The 23,954-nt window shown below is 43.1% G+C and overlaps 2 protein-coding genes across 3 annotated transcripts in view; one reads left to right on the top strand and one right to left on the bottom strand.

Moving 5' to 3' along the window:
- Nucleotides 1–20,837, bottom strand: part of PDCD11 (programmed cell death 11) — a 26,458-nt gene extending 5,621 nt beyond the window's left edge. Inside the window, exons 1-28 of one of the 2 annotated variants that reach the window (XM_080403495.1) lie at nucleotides 20,542–20,837; nucleotides 19,586–19,697; nucleotides 18,889–19,017; nucleotides 18,534–18,701; nucleotides 17,468–17,629; nucleotides 16,741–16,864; nucleotides 16,211–16,392; nucleotides 15,533–15,640; nucleotides 14,866–15,072; nucleotides 14,427–14,551; nucleotides 13,767–13,827; nucleotides 12,916–13,062; nucleotides 12,539–12,790; nucleotides 11,520–11,663; nucleotides 10,619–10,819; nucleotides 9,921–10,091; nucleotides 9,285–9,504; nucleotides 6,766–6,918; nucleotides 5,587–5,702; nucleotides 4,902–5,422; nucleotides 4,350–4,412; nucleotides 3,794–3,902; nucleotides 3,199–3,288; nucleotides 2,797–2,899; nucleotides 2,115–2,292; nucleotides 1,402–1,458; nucleotides 485–607; nucleotides 62–184 (exon numbers count right to left, since the gene is read on the bottom strand). In XM_080403495.1, the coding sequence (XP_080259621.1) occupies nucleotides 62–184; nucleotides 485–607; nucleotides 1,402–1,458; nucleotides 2,115–2,292; nucleotides 2,797–2,899; nucleotides 3,199–3,288; nucleotides 3,794–3,902; nucleotides 4,350–4,412; nucleotides 4,902–5,422; nucleotides 5,587–5,702; nucleotides 6,766–6,918; nucleotides 9,285–9,504; nucleotides 9,921–10,091; nucleotides 10,619–10,819; nucleotides 11,520–11,663; nucleotides 12,539–12,790; nucleotides 12,916–13,062; nucleotides 13,767–13,827; nucleotides 14,427–14,551; nucleotides 14,866–15,072; nucleotides 15,533–15,640; nucleotides 16,211–16,392; nucleotides 16,741–16,864; nucleotides 17,468–17,629; nucleotides 18,534–18,701; nucleotides 18,889–19,017; nucleotides 19,586–19,697; nucleotides 20,542–20,816 (4,424 nt within the window). In that variant the 5' untranslated portion in view covers nucleotides 20,817–20,837. Of the gene's footprint in view, nucleotides 1–61; nucleotides 185–484; nucleotides 608–1,401; nucleotides 1,459–2,114; nucleotides 2,293–2,796; nucleotides 2,900–3,198; nucleotides 3,289–3,793; nucleotides 3,903–4,349; nucleotides 4,413–4,901; nucleotides 5,423–5,586; nucleotides 5,703–6,765; nucleotides 6,919–9,284; nucleotides 9,505–9,920; nucleotides 10,092–10,618; nucleotides 10,820–11,519; nucleotides 11,664–12,538; nucleotides 12,791–12,915; nucleotides 13,063–13,766; nucleotides 13,828–14,426; nucleotides 14,552–14,865; nucleotides 15,073–15,532; nucleotides 15,641–16,210; nucleotides 16,393–16,740; nucleotides 16,865–17,467; nucleotides 17,630–18,533; nucleotides 18,702–18,888; nucleotides 19,018–19,585; nucleotides 19,698–20,449 lie in introns of both variants that reach the window. The other variant, XM_080403496.1, reaches the window with a different exon arrangement.
- On the top strand, nucleotides 20,741–23,954 carry ATP5MK (ATP synthase membrane subunit k). The gene is made up of 4 exons (XM_080403519.1): nucleotides 20,741–20,873; nucleotides 22,670–22,767; nucleotides 22,861–22,956; nucleotides 23,829–23,954. The coding sequence occupies exons 2-3, from the start codon at nucleotides 22,681–22,683 to the stop codon at nucleotides 22,951–22,953; spliced, it is 180 nt and encodes a 59-aa protein (XP_080259645.1). The 5' UTR covers nucleotides 20,741–20,873; nucleotides 22,670–22,680; the 3' UTR covers nucleotides 22,954–22,956; nucleotides 23,829–23,954.

Below are 23,954 nucleotides of genomic sequence, written 5' to 3'. Positions count from 1 at the left end.
TACTAATCCACCATCTCCTGTCTACCAATTCATGCCCCCTCCTAAAGAACGTTGGACCTACCCAAGCACCTTGGCAGTGAGCAGCTTTCCTTCAGGCAGGTACTTTTTATATAAGGAGTGTTTCTGTACGAAGTAAGGGGAAACATTCTGGAACAGTATTCGGCCCAGAAGAGAAGCGGATAAGCTGAGAAGAGCATGAAAACAAAAGAAAAAGTATTCCATAGTGGGGGAGAAGAAAAATAAAAAATTGCAGTGACTATAGCTGTGGCACCACTAGTTCTACATAGCATCACACAAACTTTCCCTACTTTACTTTTATAGGCTCAAGAAAGCAGCAATGCCATCTTGATTCCCAGGAGGAAATCCATTTTGTGACATTGCATTATGCCAGAGATCACCCCCAAACCAGATTCCAGAATTGTACATTCAAAGTAAGTTCTCCAAGACCCTTCAATTCCCAGAATAATTTTCTTATACTGCTCACCCAAAGAATACACCTGATGAAGTGACTGATTTGACATAGCCTCTCACTAGCTGGCCTTTTTTAACATCCTTAATACATGTTATTTCAGCATCTTCCACTTTGCTGTTGTTCTTTGGGTTTAGCCTAAAAAAAAAGGTTAGAAGTTAAAGCATTTGGCAGAATAATCCACATTCTACTCTGGATACTAAAAAAAGAAATCAGAATTAACAACAGCTAACACTTGCTGGAAAATATACCAGATCAGAGACACCCTTCAGTTTATTCAAATGTACTAACGGACTACCTGCATCTCTGCCAAGCTATACATAGCATTAGGGAATAGACATACTGCTGTAAACAAAGCCAAACAAAACAGATCAGCCTGGCTTCCTCTGACACCAAGAAAATGAGGAGAGTAAAATGCTGTCTGAAATTTTGCATAGCATTGGCTTGGGTTTTTTCCCCACTTATTTCTAAGATACTCCATACCACATGGTTTATGCATTTTTGTTCCACAGAGAAGACTAAGCAAGAGGCTCAGTTTTAAAAGACATATAGGACAAAGTCTAATATTTAATTAAAAAGGCTAAAATGCAGCTGAACATTAAAATGTAACATGTTTGTATTGTAAATTCAATGGAACTTTCCCTTTCTTCCCAAATAAACAAACAAAAAAGTTGTCAGGTCTAGAAATTATGATAAACAGAAATTAAATGGGAATCCACTTGATCAGCTCTGCATCTAATGTCAGATACCTCCACGTTTACCAATACACAGGAAGATCTTTCTGAAGCAAGAACAAGCCTCGTTCCTTAAAAAAAATGTAGTCCTTGTCCTTTGAATACTTCAAACTGATCAGCTCAAACCAACAGTTACTGTATTTCACTATCCTTTTCTTCACTAGTAGGAGATCAACAGACTGGAGGGATGACACATACCGTGACTGCCGGAGAGATAGCTGGATTTTGCCGTTCTCATGGGAGAGGATGTAGCACCTACATGGCAGAGTAAGGGGAGAAAGCAGAAATCTCTGTTACCTGTTAAAAGCACCACAGGTAGAACACAGGTATTTTCACCAGCAGAATGAAGCTCTAGAGGAAACAAACCACTCTGTCCCTTGGACCACATGCTGTCTAAGACAAACCACCATGACGCAACAGTTGATGAAACCAGCTAAAGGGCTTTTTGAAAACTATTTACTTGCTTTACCCAGTCTCTACTGCTAGTACAAAAGACTTAAACATTGCTACAGCAATCACTTGGCCTGTTGCACTCTGCAGCATTCCCAACAAGTCTGTGAAGTAGGGAAATGCAGTTATTTGTGCATCATAAATGCAAAGACAACCGACTTGCCAAACAACCTACAGCAGAGCCGGGATAACTGGCTTCCCTCAGTCCCATCAGCATCCTAGCTAAGAAAGTCGCTACTCTCAAAACACAGTTCAGGAAGGCAGCTGAGAAGGGGCTGCTTAATACATAGAAAATGCAAGACTTTCACCCAAACACATACAAGGTCGTAAGTCAGCACTCCTACTTAGCTACAGACTGAACCTTGCAGGTCTCGCATCACCTTATGGCATTGAAAAGCCTGTCACCAAGGGCGGGTGTTTCTAAGCCTTGCAGCTTGAGGGAACAAGAAAGAATTACTGACCTGACAATCTTGCCAACTTTGAAGTCACCCAGAGGATTGTCCATGTAAGTGTCATTCAGGTGAAAGATGCTAACTTTGCCAGTCTTCCCACCCGGCAGTGCAATGGTCAAACCAATGTGCGGAATCACTTTTGTTACCATGCCTACAGTGATGCTGCCCTGCTCCAGTGACTGAATTCCTGGAAAAAGCAAAGGAGAGAAAGGGCTTCATAATACTTGAAAAGTATGCAACAAAGCAACAGGGTAATGAGTCTGTGAAGCTGATTTTAGTTGCCTAGTCACATATCAAACCCACCAACTTTTGCTAAGGTGCACTCTATGCATCTCTCAGTTCAAAGTAACATTTGCTTTGGTAGCCCAGACAAGATCGCCTAGTTGCACAGTTCCAGGATCTGGAACAACTGACAAACGTTGACAAATGTATCATCTCATGTCTGAGATCAGAAGGGAATACGTTCCTAAGGGCTCAGAGAAGGGCTTCTGTCTGAAACAGTAGGAAAGTGATCCTTTAAAGGTCTGACCTCTCTTGCCTTGCATGGTGCCACATCTGGGCCAGGGTCCCAGGAGTGAGTTCTAGGAGGGGAGGTACAGCTTGGCTCTGGAGCATAACCTCTTCACCTAAGGGGTCAGTGCAGGCCCATCTCTTGAGTAAAGCATCATATATTGTTAAGGCTCCACTATACCTGTGAGTGACAAGCAGAGTTTTGTTTCTGTGACATCTGTTCCAGTCACTGTAGCTGATATTGCCTGGCCGTTTTTGAAGCTCTTTTCTGGATGCTTTAAGATCTGAAAGAAAAGACAGATTTCCACTTATTACCAGAAAAGGAATTCTGCACAGCTCTGCTGTTTCTCCTATAAAGCTTTATGCTTTCTATATGCATCTTTTATGTATACACCTGACCCTGCTATCCTGAGCCAAACTAGCTAAAGACATAGTACTCGCTCGCCAGTGAAGGGCAGTGATGCTTGAAGGGCACAGCACTGGATTACAAGTTCACGTGGATATCAGAAGTGTCTGTAGTAATTACCTGCAGCCATATGCACAGAAAAAAATTTGTGTAGCTTTATCTGTAATGGCCTCTTACCTTGGTGTTCAGAGACAGCAGCAGATGAGGAACTCTTCCTCGAATATGAGGGGCAGCTTCTACCTCCAGCCAATTTTTGAGGATGTTATACTGAGAAGACACCAAATAACCAGAGAAGACAGCATGAGACCTTAGGAAAACAGCCCTTCCCTGGTGGATTCACTAATTTTTAAGGCTAGAAAGAACTGCTCCAGCCTTAGCTCTTGCACCAAGCAAAAATGGTGATTTGGCTTCTACTCATAGAAGCATAATGCTGCTGTGGTTCACAGACAAGTCCACACAACACAGGGTATCAGCAGCGAGCATACATTGTGCTGGTGGCATACACAGCTTCTCAAAAGCCATTTTGCTAGAGTGCTGGGTGGGAAGCATCTGCTGGCAACAAACAGGCATGTCAAAGAGGATGAGTCAGCTTGACTCTGTCAAGTATAGAAAATGTGACTTCCTTCTCCCTGTTAAGACACTGCACTTTGCACAGGCCACTCTTAGTTAATAAAGACCATAGTAGTGCCAGTGTTTAGGTCTGAAATAAGGTCCCTGAGGTTATCCCCACTTGCTGCCTCTCCCAGCACACTTAGGAACACTCTGACCTCACCTTTTTCACAAAACAGGTGACTGTCTGTCCGACATTGTAGAGTCCAGGTTTTTTGAGGCCATTGTCTTCTTTAAGGTTCAGCATTGCTGTGACTTTCCCTTCTATTTCACTGTTTGCAATCAAAGAAAGAGGACATCAGTAAGATAGCTTTGGTCCTAATGATGAAGATAGGAGTAAGAAACCCAGATTACAATGAGCCAGTACAGTACTAGTGTGACAATGCCATTGTGACATTCACCCCTATCCCCTCCCCAGCTGCATCCTTCTGCAGGGAATTAATTCTTCCCTGGGCTTAAGAGGGAATCCTTCTAACATGAAACCAGAGTCCAGACTGGCAGAAGCTGAAGCCAAAAGGACATTCAAAGGAAATCATGTGCTAGGAGAGCACTGTGAGGTTTAACACAGCTCCCAGACCCAAGTTAGTGTGAGAGAACATGGGACCTTGCCACACTGCATACACGTGCAGCCCTTTACAAATGGGAGGAACAAGGGAGGGAAACTACAAGGATACAAGGCCTGTGAAGCATCTGCAGACAGCACAGAGGCCAACACTGACCTTGGTCGCATGCTGAGCTCTGGAATGGACTGTGTGAAGTGCGGATGGGTGATGGGCAGGTACCTAAAGAACAGGAAAAGGATTAAAGTTTCTCATGATCTCCCCAGCCTCCACTCACCCACCTGTCATCCTTCTGCATCGGCAAAAAAAACCCCAGATGTAAGGCCTCTAAAACTACCAAAGTCTTCCAGTTCTTCCTGGCTATTTCATTGGCAATTTAGGTACCCAAAGTACTCCAGCAAATTTAGCCCCTGGGGCCAAATCCTGCTTGTATTCAAGGCCTCCCCTAGACCTTAAGAGTTTAGAAATCTTTTTTATGAACTTTGCTCAAGATAAATACAGTGACACAGGTTGAGAGCTAATTTACTGAAACCTGGATCCGGGATAGAATATAATAGCAGATTCCCTCAGGCCTCAACTACTCCAGCAAGGGTAGCCGTAACAGCATCTACTGACAGAGGAAACAGCCTAGATCATCTGAACTGAGTAACTGTTCCACCCCTTGCATCCTTGCATTCCCCAAGAAGTAATTTTATGTGCACGTTTTCCTACCTGTGAGTATTCACATCTCTGCCTCCAATGACTCGAGCAGTCACCTTCTGTCCAGCTTTCAGAGTGCATGTTGGAAAAGAACCTATAGGCACTTCATCCAGTATCCGGGATGCATGGATTGAACCTGTCAGCTTGTCATCAATAGCAACTGTGACATGGGTTGGTTTGACAGATTTAACAGTACCAGTAACAATATCCCCCAAGGAAAGCGAGTGTTTCACAGTAGCAAGCACCTCTTCCAATGCTGTCTCAGATTCATTCCGGACCCTTACAAAAACATCCTTCTTTGCTCGGCCTTGTACTGCTAACAAGATTCCATGGTCACTCTCCTTCACTACTTTTAAGGTTGCAGAGATTATTTGTCCCACCTTCAGTTTTTCTGAGTCAAAGCGGAAGGTGTCATTGAGGTGAGACGCTATGGGGACAGCTGCCAGCTGACCTGTTTCCAACAAAGACACGATGGCAAATTCTTCTGCTATGTGCTGCACGATGGCAGAATGCTGGGAGTTCTCTGTGAGCAGCTAGACAGAAATGGAGATAGTGACTTCTCCTGCTGAGACTTTTGATTCCCTCCACTCTACCTCCCACAGTTCTAAAAGAGGAAACAGCCCCCTCTCAAATTCATTAATCACCTGGAGTTTGTTAGACAAACAGAAACACACAAATCCAAAAACTGAACACATACTTGCTTGGCTCGTTGTTTTAACAGCTCTTCCCGAAGAGAAACGTACACCTTGGATGTGAGGGCATCCACATGAAGAACCAACACCTTAGTTTTCTCACCAGGAGCAATGTTTTTGTCTATAAATGAGAACAAGGAGATTATCTCCTGATGACAGTGAAGAATTTTCAGCAGCTGAGCTAGTGGCACATGACAGACAGGAAGGGTTGCCTGTGGTGTGGTTTAGTTCAATTCCTGAAGTCCATAGTGATAAAAAGACTGCTTAATTATGAATCGTAACTAGGTTACTGTAACAAAGTCAACAAAGTCAATGTTAGTGCCAAACATAATAAGTCTCTTTAAGAAAAGAACAGATTCCTCCAACATTAATAGCAAGGAGATAAAAAAAAGGGGGCTTTTTTTATTTGAAAAAAAATGAGTCTGATGCTTTCAGGGAATAACTAAACAGATTTTACGAAGATGAAACTCTTAAATAATGTAGAGAAGACTAAACACAAATTCAAGGTAATACAGATTTTTAAAAAGATTACCTAACATTTGCACAAAAACATAATCAGTCTATCTGTTGCTAAGGAAACAAAGATACTTTTCTGAACACAGAAGGGCTGGGATATTACTCCTGCCGAAATTAGCAGTTTATAATGGTTTCATTGGTGTATTCATTATCTCAGCATGTACTTGTTTTGTTCTGCATAATAGCGCACTTTTCTGCTTTAATTTTTTAATTGCCAAGTACCAAAACTGCAGTCTTGTTTTAAAGTCACATTCATTTAGAAGAAAAAAAACCCAGCCATTTCTGATAGGGCATTCGCCAAGGAACACAATTCTAAAGAAGAAAAAAACCCAAGAAAGCTGGAGCTTGTGTTAGTATTTTGTCTATACACAGTATGCTTCAACTAAGGATCTCAGAGCACAAACTAGACCTTGCAAGATGCCCAAGATAAGAGGCAGGATTAGGTCCAGTTTACAGATGGGGTAATAGAGGCACAGGTAGGCTTAAATTACATGTTTCAAATCATGCAAATGGATCAGCAACACATTAGGAAACCAAACTACTCTTCAAGTCCATCCCTAACCTGATCACTCCTCCTGTGTTAGTTCCTCATCAGCAGAATTCACTTCAGAACAGAGGTTTCAAAGTACAGGAGTGAAAATCAAAGCAAGCAAAGACAAGACCCTGACCTCCCAAATGGTAGCGAGTGGCTGTTACAGTCAAGCCTGTGACACAGCTGCCACTGAACACTGCTGAGCCATCCTCCTTCACATCCTGCACCACGAGCTGCAGCTCCTTCCCAGGCAGCAACTCACAAAGGCCTTGGGCCGCACTGGGCTCCCCTAAATAAAGGAAAGAAAAAGTGAGAAGTCAGTTTTACCTACATTGTCTCTTTGAAAAACAAAGACAGCCTTCACATGTGCTCAAAAGTGCACAAACAAGCATTTATATCCACCTTCATAACAGAAAAAAATGTTTAGGCTCCTGAATCTGTAGAAATATGAAGTAAATTCTAAGAGCTGATAAAGTAGAAACACTTATTTGACAATAAGGATCTGGTTAACTGTGGAGAGAACACTTTCCAATCTTATACAAACGCTGGCACACGGCATCACACAGAAAAAGGTAAAAGCAAAATAATACTAAAACCACAAAACAGACCTGTCACTCCACAATTACAGGAAATAAAATATTAAACACTACTGATATAAAAAGAACCTAAAAAGGCAAAGTGGAATTTGATAAAAAAAAAAATCAACTGCAATACATCCAGTATTCCTAACACTAGAAAAAGAGCATGTGAGAAAATCTTTGCTGGAGGATTCATTTAGCGAAGTTGTAACGTAAGTAGGCAAATCTGTTTGTACAAACTCATCCCCATGTGAGTACTACGTTTGGGTTATCATAAGCACTTGAATGACAGCACAATTATCCTTGTACTTTCTAGTTAAGCAGATCCTGGCTAAGGCTCAGGGTGGTTGAAAAATTCCTCTTTGAACATCAGGCATCCCATGCAAAAAAATCAACAATAAAAAACAACTTGATGATCACAGCATGCACAAATGCAGATTTCTGTACCATAAGAATAGTATTCTTGACTGCCAATAAAAAACAACGCCAGTGTCCTTCACTGTCAATAGTTAAAAAAGTGCTGTTAGATGAAGATAGAAATGGTAATGTCTCATCAGTTATGAGTGACCAGCAAATACAGTATGCATACAACAAGTATCGTTACTCTTGTCAATGATTCCTCTTTATTCTGACACACAAAGCTAGTCCTATTTGTTTAGACACAGTAAGAGTGCCTGCTGCATGCAGTATGTAATAGGCAAGTAAGGAAATTCTTCTTAAATCAAAGCCTTCTCCTTCATTACTTTAACCCTCCAAAAGCATCATTTGCTTTAAAGAGATGTACTATTCTTCAGAAAGCACCAGGGGGAAAAAAGATCATGGCTTTACCATCAGACAGCTAATTTGCCCAGCCTTTCTAATGTCACAGCAAGTGACATTGATGTACTGACTCAGGCCACTTCAGTTCTATCACTTCTGAGTACACAAAATCGACATGTTGTCCATTCTGATTCTTATGTGCCCATCACCCTAGTATCCAGGCACTAGTGCTGTTTTTCCGCATCTAAGTAATCAGCAGGGGTAGGTCTTAAGTGCCTATTTCCAATACATGAGTCTGCACGCAAGAAGAGCCTCCCGTATAGCTTATCACCACTCTCTTTTCAGGCATTTGGGGAAATTTAGGTTTAGGCATTGGGCAGCCTGTTTTGCTTCACTGGTGCTTTGTGGCAATTCACTCAGGCACACAGAAATAAACTCCTTCCAGACTTCTATAAGTCATTCTTCCACTTAAAAGAAAAAAAACAAATCCTCCCCCCCCATCAACAAACAACAACAACAAAACCCCACGAAAAAAACAACAGAAAAACCATATGCCTACACCTCTGTGGGCACATTAGACAGGTTTCACAGCTCAGCCCAATATCTGTTATATCCATAAGCTCTTTGGAGTTTAACATCTGTTTACTGACCAAAGAAATTAGGTCTGCAGCTCTTAAAATACAAGAGCATAGAGTACTAATTAACCAGACCAGATCAAAATCAACAGAGACAATGCTTCACGTGACACATAATTAAATGGTGCTACTACAGCCACGTGTCTCAGTTGATTAACTATTAGATTAGTTCAAAAAGCAATTACAAATATTCACACCAAAAAAGTGTCTCCAAGGCTGGAGAAAGGCTTTGGTCCACCGAACATCCAATCTCACCCTGGCCTTTCTTATTTTCACCTTCACAGGCTCTTCAATGAACCCATCCTTTTGTACCACTGTATCTTCCTTCCTCTTTTGGTACATGGACCTCACAGTTCACCCGTTTATTCCTTTACTTTTAACTCTCTAAGCTTCAACCCAAAATCAATGGAAGAGGTCTAGCAGATTTCAATGAAAAGAGCAGCTTCTTTGGCTTGTCCCAGCTGTAATTCCAAGAAGCTTTCTTCTCAATGGCACACCACACACACATCCTTCTTCTAAGCTCCGCTTGGAAGCCAAGCCTTTGCTTGAACGAACCTTTCTTTCACAGAATCATAGAATCGCTTACATTGGAAAAGACCTTTAAGAACACTTTTCCCTTTTTGTTCCTCTGGAGCCCCTTTTTTGTGATATGATCCCCTTTGGCAGGCCACGCAATCTTTTACCTCTTCTTCTCAGCAAGTTCCTGATTTCTTTAATCTCCTTGAAATACTGATTCAGCAGGGCAAAGCTCTCCGCAGCAGAATCGCCTGAGCTGCACTCTGACACCTTCAGATTGAGGAGCACACGCTGCTTCTCCTCATCAATGCTCATCACCTTCGCAACCACAGTCTGTCCCACCACAAAGTGGTCCTTGGTGTCCGTCACAAACTTGTCACTCATGCTCTGTGCAAAGGAAACAAAGGGGCAAGGGTTACTGAGCACAGCTGCTGACTATCAACCACCTGCAGTGCAGAAGGGTTTGAGTTAAGACTCCATGAAAATGCATAAGAGAAATTAACAGAGACTAACAAAAAGCCATCGATTAAAATGAATTACTGAAGTCACATGAAATCCTTGTTGAAGCTTAAGCTCACCTGAATAAAGTCCTTTGTTTCATTTTGGAAGTGAACTAAACCACAAAGGTAAAAGCAGCTTTCACCCCACTGGAGGAAGCTGCACAAATGCAGGATCCACAGCCTCACTGTTCCTTCCTTGTTACCATACCTTTGCTAAAAGCAATGTTTCAAGCATGCCTGATTACACACATGCTGTTTACTGAAGTGAATGCACTTGTTTACTGAAGTGAATGCACTGCTTACCACTTTGGGTGCCAGTCCTGTCACACCAAAAGGGAACTCCACAAACACTCCAAAGGGCATCACGTTCCTCACATAACCAGTCAACAGCATCCCAGGCTGGATTTCAGAGAAACTTCTCACAACTTGCTCCTCCTGTACAGCAGAAATCACTGCAGACTTTCTGCTCAAGATCTGAACAACCAGTTAGGAAAAATAGGAAAAGATGAATGAAAGGAGCCCAATACCAAGCAAGCGTTTTGGTGCTGCTAACCATAGAGCACTTTTGCAGGTTAGACAGTACAGAGGCTCAAAGTCCTGCAATTCCAGTTTCTGTCTTGATCTCTCTACCCTAAAATTCAGCAACTGATGTCTCTTAAGTGAGATGTCATGCTCAGCATTAAAGATGTCTGCTTCATACTAATAGAAATGTCAACTTCCTAATGTTTCAGCTCTGATTTTTGGTTGTGATATGATTAACAGCCCAGAAGCTGGTTGGGCAGACCAGCCAATTCACAACTCCTGGTTCTGATGGGATTCCAGCGGCAGCTGAGCCTCACTTCTAACACAAGCAAGTTAGGACTCTTTGAAGCATCGCCAGCTTGACAGGCACTTGACAGCATTAACTAGTATATCTTCTGCTTGTTGCAGATACTCTGAATTCCTGACAGGTATCTCCCTCCCCACTGCTTTGTTTGACTGTTTGAGGAGGCAAAGGATACAATACGCTCTCCCTTGTCACTTAGGCACATAAGTCTGGGCAGGACATCTCCCTCTTGAAGACAATGCCACAGGAGCTTGCAGGTAGGAACAAAGTCAGAGAGGTGCGCTGTGGGAATGCCAGCTATCACATTGCCTTCATCTTCTAAGATGGAAACCTCTAGCCCATTATCTTTCTTCTTCAAGACTTTCACGTCAACCATCTGAAAAGAGAACAAATACAGTGATATAAAATTCCAACTGTCTTTGAAGTCATTCCTTTTGATGCACAGGGTACCAAATGCTGTGCTGCAGGAGCTCTGACACTGCCTCCCAGCTATGTATGAAAAAATCTCACATCAGCAGGGCTGAGCCTAAAAAGCATGCCAACATTGATAGTAAAATAAAAAGTAATTCTCAGCTCCCAGAAAAATAAAAAACTAGAAACATTCTCATTGGTGACTTTTTATTTGAAGGGTGAAGAGAATAATTTAAACAGGATTAGAACTGTCCTGTTGCTGTATTAGCAGTATCTGCAGGGTGTTGGAAACTGTGTCCATTCCAAAGACAACTGGGAAGCATTTCAAAATGTTTCTCTGAAGTTGTCTTTTTTGAACAAGGAAAAGCAGCTGCTTCTGGAGTAAGAACATCAGCGGCATCCAGAAGAAAGAACTCCACCTAGGAGTAGAAGCACTAATTGGTACCTCCAGAAGGACTCTCCTGGACTCCTTTATCCTGACCTCTGACAACAGATTTTTATTTTTTTTTTTTTTTTTATCTAGGAGGCCAACCAAACAAGAATAAATGCACATTTAATGTCAGTTCCAACAGCTTTTCTTGAAGCAAAGTTCAAAGTGATACCAAAACATCTGGAAAACAAGTAGGAAAAGGCAAAAAAAAGAGAGCAGTCATTGAATTCAATACCTCTCCAATTTGGTATTTCACTTCCCGTTTCTCCTTTGCAGTGCATTCCTTTTTGTCCTCTGAGGCAGACGGGCTTGATAATCTGAAGGACAACAAAAGTCTTTCCTGCTCGGGCTCACATTTTAAGACCATTACTTTAACAACCTGCAGCAAAAAAAAAAAAAATAGAAGAAAAGTTTGATTCAGCTGACCCTCCTCCTCAGTGTGCTCACCTAAAAAATGAGACAGGGAAATGCATGCAGAGTTTAGTCACTTTTCTCTCACGCCTAAGGATAGCAGACCAGTGACTATAACTTAACAGGTTCATCCAGAGACAAATGTCCTTCCGATCACACAGATGGAAATGGAAGTACATAATCATTAAATGACTTGCTAAAGGTATGTAGCAGGTCTGCAGCAACTCAAGAGTACAAGTCAGATGTCCAGATTTGCAGTCAGAAATCTTAACTAGAAAATTACCCTTCTTCTTAGCTATCCAACAAACAGCAGGATTAAGGACAAAAACACCAGAAAAAATAATGAAGACTGCTGAAATCCTTATAAGCTTGCCCGCAACAAAGACCAGAACTTGGTGAACAGCATAGTTCCCAGAGCGCCTGGTTTAAGATGCGCGGGCTTTGAAACAAACTGGAAAACCAGAATAACGTAGAGGCAGAAAACATCCTCCTGATTCTGTAGGTAAGAGATTTAACTTAGAAGAAACTGCAGCCTAGAACCCCAAACTTCTACCAAGATCTTAGTAACCAAGCGTAGTCCTTGTATCATGTATCACGGTGCCTCCTGCACACCAGAACACAGAGCACCTAGAAACAGACAGGTCTATGAAATATTCAAGGAGCTGCCTCTTTCACAGCCTAATCTGTTTCAATAGAGCACAACTATTATACTTAAAGTGAAAGGACATAAATATCTCTTGGAGTAGCTGGTTCCTCCAGGGGAAAATCCATGTTGGAGCCAACTCAGCTACAGATTTCTCTTTTGCATTCAAACATAAGGCATGGCATAGATACATTAATTACCTGGCCTTCATGGAAGACTTTATCTGGACAAGATATGGGTTCTGAGCTCAGCTCATTCTTGGGTACCAGACCTTTGACGTCATTGTAGAACTTCACAATGCAGCCAAACTCCCTCGCACACACCACAAAGCCATGTGTGATCAGACCTGGTTTTGCATCTTCATAGTTGGAGAGGATTGGAAGCTTTGATTGGACAAGACTTTTCTTAAGAGTAAGGATCAGCTTCTTCCCTGCAGGATTGCACTCCAGCACCTACAAGAATGCAGGTACAGGAAGGTTCAAAAAACATGTCTGCCATTGCCTGACCAATCCAGCTGCTAAATACTCAGAACAGAAGAGCACAAAGCAACTGAAGACAGATGTCAGGCAGCTCTTACCCGACACTTGACTTCATCTCCTATGCTGTACTTCTTCTCAGGCTGCTTCAGGATCACATCAGCAAGATGCATGGATGGCACAAGCCCTTTAATCCCATCAGTTACTTTCACCTGCATCCCAATGTGTTTCATAGCAAACACTTTGCCCTAGAACACAAAATAGGGAAAAGTATCACTAAATTCAGCATGAGAAGCAGACTGCACAAGTAGGAAACAGCCAAAACACTGCATCACCTGTTATCATCAAGTCTAATCACCCTCCAAAAAATAAAATCCAACCCACACTTCACCCAACCAATGTGATCAATTAATTTCAATGCATTCCATAAGGTTGTTTTACAGCCTCTCTTCCTTAAGCATAAGCTACTTCTGCAAAACCCCTACCAGCTGTGGCAAACCAGAATCATTTCCAGAGACATATGCAATACAGCGATGACTCAGACATAAGAATGATCATAAATGAGTAACTTTCTACCCATCAGCAGACTGTGATGGTTCATACATGAACTTTTACTTTGAGTGCAAGGCAAGTTTTAGTTTATTTAATTCAATTTATACATTTAGAAATTATACATTTCTACAAATATATTCATGACCATAAACAAATGACTGTGGCTAAAATTTGATTGCCTTGACAGCATCGTGAATAAAAACCTGAACAAAGTGGGGAAAGAAAAGTACTGCATTCCATTAATTGAGTCCTACAAGATGAGGTTTTTCTCCTCACTTTGATCTCACTAGTCTGGATCAGAAGTTGAAACATGCATATTAGGCAGAAGAAACACATTAGCTAGATCACTGTTCCAAGTGTAACAGCCGCACGGTACTGTACAAGTCCTTCAGAAGCTCACCTGCACCACATCCCCTGTGTGGATATCTTGGTATTGCAGAAACCGCGCTGCAATAACGTGACTAGGAAAGACACACAGCAAGAGATAATCAATCAGTCAACTCCGAGGAAATCCAGGATGCCCCCTTTTTGCCTTGTCCCAAATATCCACTGTCCCATACACCACCACCTGCAGTGTTCTACAGCTCCAGAGTTCTGTGTTTTACTCCAAATGACCCACCTTCCAAAACGGCTCTCTGGACAGAAAGTTCAGGGAGATTTACCAGGCTCCATTTCAGGTGACAGCCACATAGTTATGGCCGCCAGCCATAAAGTTAAAGCCACAGAGATGGATATACTAAGAAGGAAGAGCAAAATGGGCTGGGACTTGGAAGATCAAGGTTTAATTTCCTTTTCAGCCACAGTCTTCTGACATGATCTCAGCAGAATTAATTTAGGCTCCCTGTGCCTCAGCTCACCAACTATACAGACTGTGTCCCAATTCCCTATAGTATGGGGAGGATAGGCAACGTGCCCGGGCAACCTGACATGAGACAACAGATACAAGCCAAAAACTCCAGATGGCATGTTCCAGTCCAGCAAAGCAATGTAGTATTTTCCACTCTCAACCACACCCTTCTAATCCTTCAACCAATTTTCTGGACGAGTCTTTGAAACTTACGACTTCAGAGATACAATACACATCTCATCCATCAGGCTGTAGTCAATGATCCGACATCTATGTTTGCATCCTGTCTTAAATGACCCAGGTTTAAAGGACTTTCTTGTTTTTGAAAGATGTTTCAACTAAAAGAAAGAAATTACAATTTAGTGTTTGGAAGAGGGAAGCACTGAAGTGGCAGCATCTGACAAAACTGTTCCTCTAACGTACTTTGTCTGTGCAGCAGGTTTCACCAGTTCTACAACCACCCTCCTACATTCCAACCTGAACAAGGGGAGGTATGATTTGGTTAACACCTTCCACATTGTCTTAATTTTCTGTATTTGTCTCACAAAGAGCACAAAGTAGAACATAAAGGTAGAAAATCAAATCTCCTAGCTTCCTACCCCAGGAGGCTAAGATGGCTATGGAGGACTTGCCTCACCGCCCCGGTACTTACCCGTGCAAATGCAAGAGTGCCATCATCAAGCTCAAAGACAGCACCAAACTGCTTGTAGAAAGCTTTCACTGTCGACTCCTTCACCACTGCCCCCATGCGATCATTGGAGAGCTGGTTTGGGGATCCCCCAGGGTGGAGGAAGGCCTGCCGCAGGGTGAGCCGCACCACCTTGGAGGTGGGGTGGATTGAGAGGATGCAAGCTTTCATCTGGCAGAAGACAGTATGTTTGTTAAATACAAGTTTGTAAACAAAAGAGGAGAAAGGCACAGTGCTCATGTTTTCAGACATTATGCTTGGTACCTGAACTCTTTGGCCATGTACAAGCACTTTCCAGTATTACTACAAAGACTTCACAGATGAGGGACTTTTGCTTTTGTCTGTTGTTTACAGACTAGTCTGGTACCAGTGCAGTGAGGGGAACATGACCGTACAAGTAATTTTTCTATCACTTGCAAGTCTCTCATGCTTCCCAAATAAGTCTTCCATTACACCAGGAATGGCTTTGCTCTTTACAGCTCTAAAGCAGCCATGATAATGCTTCAAATAAAAAATGAGAAAGACAGCTATCACCAGTAAGATGTCAGAAATTATTCCACAGAAATGCTGGAGAAGACAAGAGGCATGGGAAGCAACATACCAACTCCAGCCCATAGTTCACCCTCCTTACCACTTGATCTGGAGAATAGTTCGTGGATTTCTCTGGGTCCATGTGCATGAAATCCACAATGCCAGTGAAGGAAGACAGAAAGCTCAGTTTGATCCCAAGTGGGGCCACCTAGGAAGGGGAAGGAAAAGATGCCAAAAAGCCCTCTGCACTCAGTCTTCGTGCAGCTCAAACTGAGAGCAATTCACACACTTCACAAAAAGGCACTGTCAGTGCTAATCAACAAGTACCTCACAAAGAGACAGGAAAACCCCTAACAACTCTGCTTTTTTTTTTTTTTTTTGCAAAAACAATCCTTTAGTTTTTTGATAACGTTGATAACGTTGCACGTACTCTGAAGACTAGTGCTAACCTGTTGAAGACTTTACCTAAGTAAAGGCAAGAAAAACACAAAACAGATCCTGTTCTGCTTGAAGCTTCATCACCAACTTTAGGCTGAAGCTTTATACTCATGGCATTACACCCAGGACAGAGATCGGACCTTCAATGAACGAAGTGGAGGGAGCGTCTAGCAGACAATAGTATTTGCTATTATAAAGTAACTGAGCATAAGCACAGTATTTTTCAGGACATCAACTTCCATCTCTGCTTCACCTATCTCCCTGCCTTCAGCAAGGCTTAAAAAAAAAAAAAAAAAAAACAACCCCAAACCACTCAACAAAAATCCAAACCAGAGCTTACCTTCTGCACTCGAGCTTTTACCACCAGCCCTGGCAATAAATTAGAGAGTGCCCAGTTCTGTTGCTCTGTTGCAAGGGATGCAGCAACCTCTGATCGATCAACGGACAAACGGACCACTCTTCCCCCATTCTTCACTTCCACAATGACACAGTTCAGGTTCTGGCCTATTTTCAAGTCAGGCCCTACAAAGACAAGCATAAAACCTCCAGATATTCCCTTCTGTTCTTTCAAAACCTTTTTCAGAGTTCCCTCTATTTTAAGAGGTTAGAACTCCTCTCAGTCTAAGTGAAGTCTACTGCCAGCAGGGATGGATGGGCTCAGAACAATAACACAGTCTGTCAGAAAACAGGCTCAAACCCAATGGCTTGTTGCAAACCAGCCACAAAACTGCTGTTTTCAGCAACTCACAAAGACTCACCTTGACCCAATCTCATTGAGATGCACTAACACCATCGATATAACAAGCTTTAATCCTTGTCATTCCCCACGTCTATTTTAACCCCAGCAGCTCCTCCTGCACTACTTCTTACCTCTCTTGAGTGCTTTGATGTAATTTTGAGCTTTCTGACGAGGCAGGAAAGCATGAGTCCCACTGACTCCAATATCAATGAGGTAGCCATGGTCTTCCACGCTAGACACAAAGCCAGAGAGCAGCTGTTGGGAGGAAAGCACCACAATTCAGTAACAAATGCAACAAATTCCCAAGTACTCATTTGTTTTATAAGTACAGATAACTGAGTTTTCCAGAGCAGCAGAAAGAACTACACTATTACCCAGCTCATCTGGCAGAAAAGCCTCAACTCTACCCTTATCCAACTATGCATGTACAGAGTTCACAAACCAGGAAGGAAAAAAATTGGGATGCTCAAAAATGCAGGTGCTCTAATTGCAGGCACGTGCCCACAATCATACAGCTGGAAACACAAAAACTGAACAACTAAGCACCTCCACAAAGTACGTTAAATATTATTCTCTGCATAAAGAACTAAGAAACCTACCCAGAAATAAATCATTACATAATTTGTCCATATTGAAACAGAATCAGATTTCTGATTCGGAATTTTTAAACAGAATGAATTTCACGAGTGTCAACCTGGAGCCAAGACCCAATACTCTCCTCCCAGGTCTCTTCCATGGTGGGAGCAGCTCCACGTTCTGCTCTGATCCCATGCAAAGACAAACTGAAGTGTTCCCCACGCACTGTGCAAGAGGCAACTCCAAAGCCTTGAGAGGCTGTGACAGACCCAGCCCACGTACCATGCCTGATGCTAGTGATGAAGCGTTCAGACCCTTATTGACCTTCTTGGGGTTGATCGACAATTTGATACTCCGACGTCCATCAGCACTTTTCTCAGCACTGGTCACAACACACCTGACCAGTGTCCCTGGAGAATACATGTCCAAGAGCGAATTCAAGTCCTGCCCAGCATGATCAAGAGAGAAACATACACATTTTATAATATTAAATAATATAAGAAGGATAGATTTTTGTTACTGAAGTAGCTTTTTAGATCAAAATCTCATAGGAAAGTCCTGTTTCTCTGTCAACACTACAATAAAAGGCAGGAAATGCCACAAACACCAGGATCTCAGTACAGAGGCAAGGATGACACTATGCAAAGTCAGCAAGACCAGCAAACTTTGCTTAAAAAGGAATACTGTGTGGGCCAGAGTCAGGAGGTTGCAGCTGAGGAAACACCTACAGAGCCAACAGTGACCCTAATCTTCCCTCTTTAGTAGAGAAAAACACTACCACCAAAAGGCTAGTGTACCTGGAAAATCCCCCATTCCACAACTTGGGAAAATTTACGGAGCGCTGACACTAGAGAGACAGGGTAACAGATTACTCCGTCCTCTTTCTTTCTAAAAATCAGCATTACTAGGAAATTGTGAAGTTTGCTTGGAAAAGCCAGTTCCAAACCAACATCAGTCTGCATAAGCACTACACAGCAGTATACTGCATGTATCAACACACATTAAACTGCAAGGACCATGCTGGTCCCCACACCCCTGCGAAACACTTGCACCCTCACACCATTTTCCAACCACTTCCCTCATTTCTTCCTGTCATTGCCTACAGCCAGGGATCAGTATTTAGCACCGGCAGCAGACAGGCAACACAAATCTCTTCATGTTCAACAGGCTGTCTATGAAGTTCAAGGATTATTTAGCCAAGGCTAAGGCACTGCAGGCAATCAAATTCAAGTTAGCTGTGAGACACCAGAAACCAGGGTCCTAAGCAAGACCTCAGGATTTGTTCTGAGGTATTATTAACACTCCCTAGCTGCCAGGCACAAATCACAGCCCCAGTCCCAGGACTCACCTCCAGGAGTTCTCCTTGGGCCACCTGCTTGCTCAGCATTTTGCTGTAGGCATCACTGATCTGCGTGACAGGCACAAATCCTGAAAGTCCATTGGGCAAGCTGATGACTAACTCATAGTCACTGACCTCTTTTATACAACCAAGGAGCAGCATTCCCTCACAGAGGTCCTAGGAAAAGCAGGAAGAATAGCATACTGTGGATATCTTGGCAAGTCAGCGGTAACAGGGTGGTAAACACGCTTTTGTCCCAAATTACCCAAATCACAATATTTTACAGCTTTAGTGAGAAAAAACATGCCACCTCTACATAGCCCAGCAGAGACATGCAGACACAATCAAACATTTATCCACAAACCTCAATCACAAGTGGTTCAATAGTCACATTGTCTTTAGCAGGAGCTATTTTATCTGCCTTGAACTTTTTCTGCTTTCCTTGATCCCTCTGGCTCCTTTTTCTTTTCTGTGATTGTTTTTCATGGTGAACCTAAAGCAGATTGTAAACAGAGAGGGAAAACAATAGAAGTGGATAAAGAGATTAAATTTGCACTAAGGCAGACCTCTGCTGCCAGGAATAAAAGAAGAAGAGAAAAAAAAATAGAACCACCTTTCTAACTGTTATAAGTCTACACGCAAGTCTTTCAAAGTAACTCCTTTGGGCTGAGACTGATCATTTATAAAACCATGAATACTGAGATTGGAAAAGAGTGGCACAAGTGATCTGCACCACACTCTACTCGCAGAAAAAGAAAGACCAGTTTTAGTCTATATCCACTAACAGCCTCACTACACAAGCACCTCAGGTAAGATGCTTGTGGGAAGTTTAAAAGCTAAAGCCTGATCGATAATTTCGATTGAACTTTTTTCTCATCACATTCAACATATATCAGGTATCTTTAAGAGATGTGGAGAAAGGTGGATATCAGCAGTTATCTCTTTCGGGAAGTCCCATCTATAGTTTACTACAGAAGTATGGGGTAGGATGGATTGCAAGTCATATTCAGACAGCAGAGGAGCTCTGAGAACAACTGATCAAGAACACGCAAACAACATACATCAAACAAATTGTCTCGCTCTAACTTTAGTTTGGGTGTTTTGTCCTCTTTGGGTTTTTTCTGGATGCCCCCTCGAGGAAAGTTTTCTTCCATGGACGCCATGCTCACACTTCTACAGGACAAATGACAAAACAGAAATTAAATGCGCAGTTGTTACATTTGTTCCTCACAAATGCTGAGGAGACATAAACGTGAACTACCCCAAACTAAGAAAGAATTGAGATGGCTACTCCACAGCTGATCAGTGACAGAAACTCATGTTCAGATGTACTTAATATTTGACTACACTGAAGTGTTACAACGGTCCACCTAAATATGCACATCCTAAACACTTTTCACTATTACCCAATTCTACTACAGTATTAATTTATTAAAGGCATTTACATGCACCACATATATTCATAAAACTGCTTTAACCATAAATTTTCTGGACAGATCTTTATTACATTCAGTGGACAAGCCGAAATTACCAGCTACAGTCATCAAAGAGAAAGCCACAAGTGAAATGCTAAGTAAGCCTGGTCTGCGTTTTTATTTTTTGGACACTGCTTGTAAAGGCTAATATAATATGATACATCTTTATATAAGCTACAGCTATATATATATACATTTAAAAGATATGTTTAAGCTTGCTATGTTTCAAACAGTCAACAACACCTTATTTATTAGGTCACGATTCACGTACTATCTGTTACTTTAGCCAATGGTACTTCTACAGAAATCAGCAGTGAAACACTACGTTGACAAATTTGAAGTTGCCTGCTAAACATATGAAACTTCTTTAAATGTGAAAGCACACAATAAAGTTAACGTTCATCACGGCACGCCTCACCGCTGGGCTCGCTAGGCCACAGAGACACCCACCGCCGGTAACTGAGCCGGCTCCACGGGCCGGGCCGGGCCGGGCTACGCCGCTGGTCCAGGCAGGACTGGAGCTCTGCCCGCAGGGGCCTTACCTCCTCGGCCGCTGCCGCTGCGGCCCCTCGCTCGCAGCCGCCGGGCCCCGGGTCGCTGCGGGGAGAGCCCGGCAAGGAGGAGCGGCGCCGCACGCGCGAAGCACGGCGAGCCCACCGGAAGTCGTGAGCGGGGCAAGGGGGAAAGGGCAAGGGGGAAGGGGCAAGCGGAAGTGGCGGGGCTGCTTCTCAGCCAACCAGGAGGGAGGGGGCGCACTCTCGGCCTGGGGGCCGCAGCCAATCCGCGGTGCCCGTGCGCGGCGCTGGGCGGCCGCCATTTTGTGGGAGGGCGCGGGCGAAGGGCAGAGCGCGGCGGCGGGACGGCGGCGGCTGAGGTACCTCTGGGCGCCCGCGGGGACGGTGCCGGCCCGGCTGCGGGCCCTTGTCCGCGCCTCCTCCTGTAGGGCAGCGCCGCTGGGCGGGAGGGTGGCCTCGCTGCGGCGCCGAGCCGCGGCTCTCCCCCGGGACGCCCGCGACCTTCAGCCTCCGCGTCGCTCCGCTCCGGGTACCCGATGCCGCCGCGTTCCCTGTACCCCGACGCGAGCTGAGGCGAGGGAGCGCCGGGGTCGCGGCTGTCGGCGTCAGCTAGATGGGGCCGTCGTGTGTGCAGGGCTCGGGCGAGCGGCGGTGGCGGGGCAGTCGGTGGGGCAGGCCGGCCTCGGCAGGGCGCAGTGGCGCCGCGCTAGGTTTTTGCATCGGTCAGGCGTAACAAAAGATGGCCTTGGCTTTCTAAGTCACGTATGGCAAATGTTCGGGGGGGTTGTTTCATTAAGATTTTTTGCTATATTACATAGTTAGTTCAGCTACAGGCACGGTTATGCTCTGGGGATACATTACTGGATTGCGTTTGCCTAGGAGCTGTGTTAATGAATGCAGCACATGCTGTAGCAGTTTCACGTATTCCTCCTCTTCAGGGGTACTGGTTGCTACAGCATCTGCCTGGTTTGGTAGGTAACCATGTTGGATACTTGTTTCTTCGGGGGTGAGTTACAAGACAAATAACAGATGTTTGTCTTAAATGTAAAACCTTATTAAACATAACCCTCCCTCATATCTCTAAACATTAGGAGGGAACCCCCTTTTATTGTAAGGGTGATCAAACACTGGAACAGGTTCCCCAGAGTGGTTGTGGAGTCTCCATCTCTGAAGATACAAAAAACAGACTGGACATGTTCCTGAGTGACCTGCTGTAGCTGCCCCAGCTTTGAGCAGGTTGGAGTTGGACAATACAATCTCCGGAGGTGCCAATCTGAACCATTCAGTGAATCTGCAAGTGTGCTGCTGTGGCTATGCCAGGCTTTTGTGTTAATGAACTTCATAGATCTGAAACTTTTGTCCAGACGCAGACAAAATGCAAAAGTGTGCCTTCATGTAATTAGCATTTTCGTTGTTTGTGTGAAAACACTTCTGAGGCTTTGTAGCTGGCTCAAGCCCTTGCTGGTGTAGCTGAAAAATAACTGGGGGAAAAAAAAAGTATTTTTTTAATCTAGACCTGTGAATGCTAGGGTGGACAAGTAAGATGCAATAGAAGTGTGCAGCTGACAACAGGACAGTTCACATTAACAATGCTTACACTTTAATATGGTGTAAAAGTTGTGAAGTGGCATTTAGTCACAAAACAGTGTAGTGGTCTAGTCTAAATCTTATTACCAAGTTTTTGAGTATGTAATTGAAGCTGTTTCTTAGCTGAACTAGTGAAGATTTATCTTAATTATGCATTTCAGATTCCTGAACCACTGGTAGAAATTTGTCTGTGTTGAACAGTTGTGTAGGCGCAGACCTGGCAGGTCTCCTCTTTATAAGTGCTTTGAGGAATTTTCACTTCCTATCATCATCCTGCCTTTTTTTTTTTTTTTTCATGTTTAAACTTTGTTGAATGAACTCTGAAAATGATAAATGGTCTTCCCTTCAGAACCCCTAATTTGCTTATCTGCTCTTCTGTCACCTGTTTGGTACCTTAAAATACAGTGCTCTGAATGTGCCTGCTCCTTTTGTATATCCACTGTCTGTTGAATGTCCCGAAAGCAGATTTAATAGCTGACAATGGAATGTAGTTCAATGTAGACATTAGGTTGATTTTCCTATTGATACTGTCCAACTGACTAAATTCGTTACCTGCATTGCTTGTTAGGACAAGCAGCCATGGCTGGCCATGACTCAGGATCTCAACACCAGTTCACTGGATTTCAGAAGTACTTCAATTCCTATACCATCACAGGCAGGAGGAATGTACGTATTACATATATTAACTTTTGCATTCTGTTATAATGGTATTTTCTGGGTTTTAGACTGAAACTACAACTTAACTTTTATGTTTTCCAGTATGTAATAGCAACTTACACAAGTATTGCAATGCTCATCTTGTATTTCAAGCTCAGACCTAAAAAGAAAACTCCTGCTGTGACAGATAAGTAAATGGTAAGTGTCTCATGTTCTTCCAGGACCAAAATGCTTCAATGCCAGCTCCGGAAGAAAGTGACAAAGGGCAAGTTGCTAATAACACAATGTAATAGAGAGCGAAAGAAACACAGGCATGTGAACTTCGTATTTATAGGGTTAAACCTCAACTGAACTATAACATCAGCTTATTTGGGGACAGTGTGAGTGAAGTAAGTTGTTAAATGGGGATGCAGAAAGTACGGGATACCGGTATTCTTTTTGTTCTTCTGACATGGTAAATGGGACTAGGGACAGCGTGCAGGGAGGAAGGGTAAGCAAGGAAGGAGGAATGGAAGGATGTTGCGGCTGCGTATATCAGGCTTTGCCTACAGCTGTAAGGTGCCTCTGTTCTGCCCTTTTGCTGTGAAGTAGGGATAGCTTGCTTTGTTACTGAAATAATGATGTAGTACTTGAGGACTTAGTTGTATTGGAGAATTCTAAGCAGAGATTAGTGCAGTATGTTAAAAGCTTCCTTTGAACAGAGTAAAGGAGCACCATACTGTGGAACTGTATATATTGCACACCTGATTATGCAAGGCCCATATTTGACTTGCTCTTGTATAGCAACGAGCAAGTACTGCAAAATTCTGGAGTCACTTTCAAATACAAAATTTCCACTGAAACGGCATTTTGAAAAAACCTACAGGCTGTCCTTGTAGTCTTCAAAAAAGGGTAGAAAACAATAAGCTTGAGCATCATTGTTGTGTGTTAAACACAGGTGAGTCACTTCTTCCTGGGTGTGCTGAAATTTGCCTGCTTGTAACTGAAATTGATTGGGCTTAGGGAAGGGGGATGCTAATTAACTAGTACCACTGTGCAAGACTTGCTATGTTTGATCTCTCTTCTTTTAGCAGGTTGCTGGCATGTCGGAACCCCCAGTCTGTGTCAATGTACTGCAAGCTGACCTGTTGTGGCTAATAAAATATAATTAATTACTTGTTTTATTGGAAATATGAAACGGTGCAAAAAAGCATAAA

Source organism: Falco punctatus (assembly GCF_963210335.1).
Source record: "Falco punctatus genome assembly, chromosome: 9".
NCBI classification, from domain to species: Eukaryota; Metazoa; Chordata; class Aves; order Falconiformes; family Falconidae; genus Falco; species Falco punctatus.
This window is presented reverse-complemented; position numbering and strand designations above follow the sequence as displayed.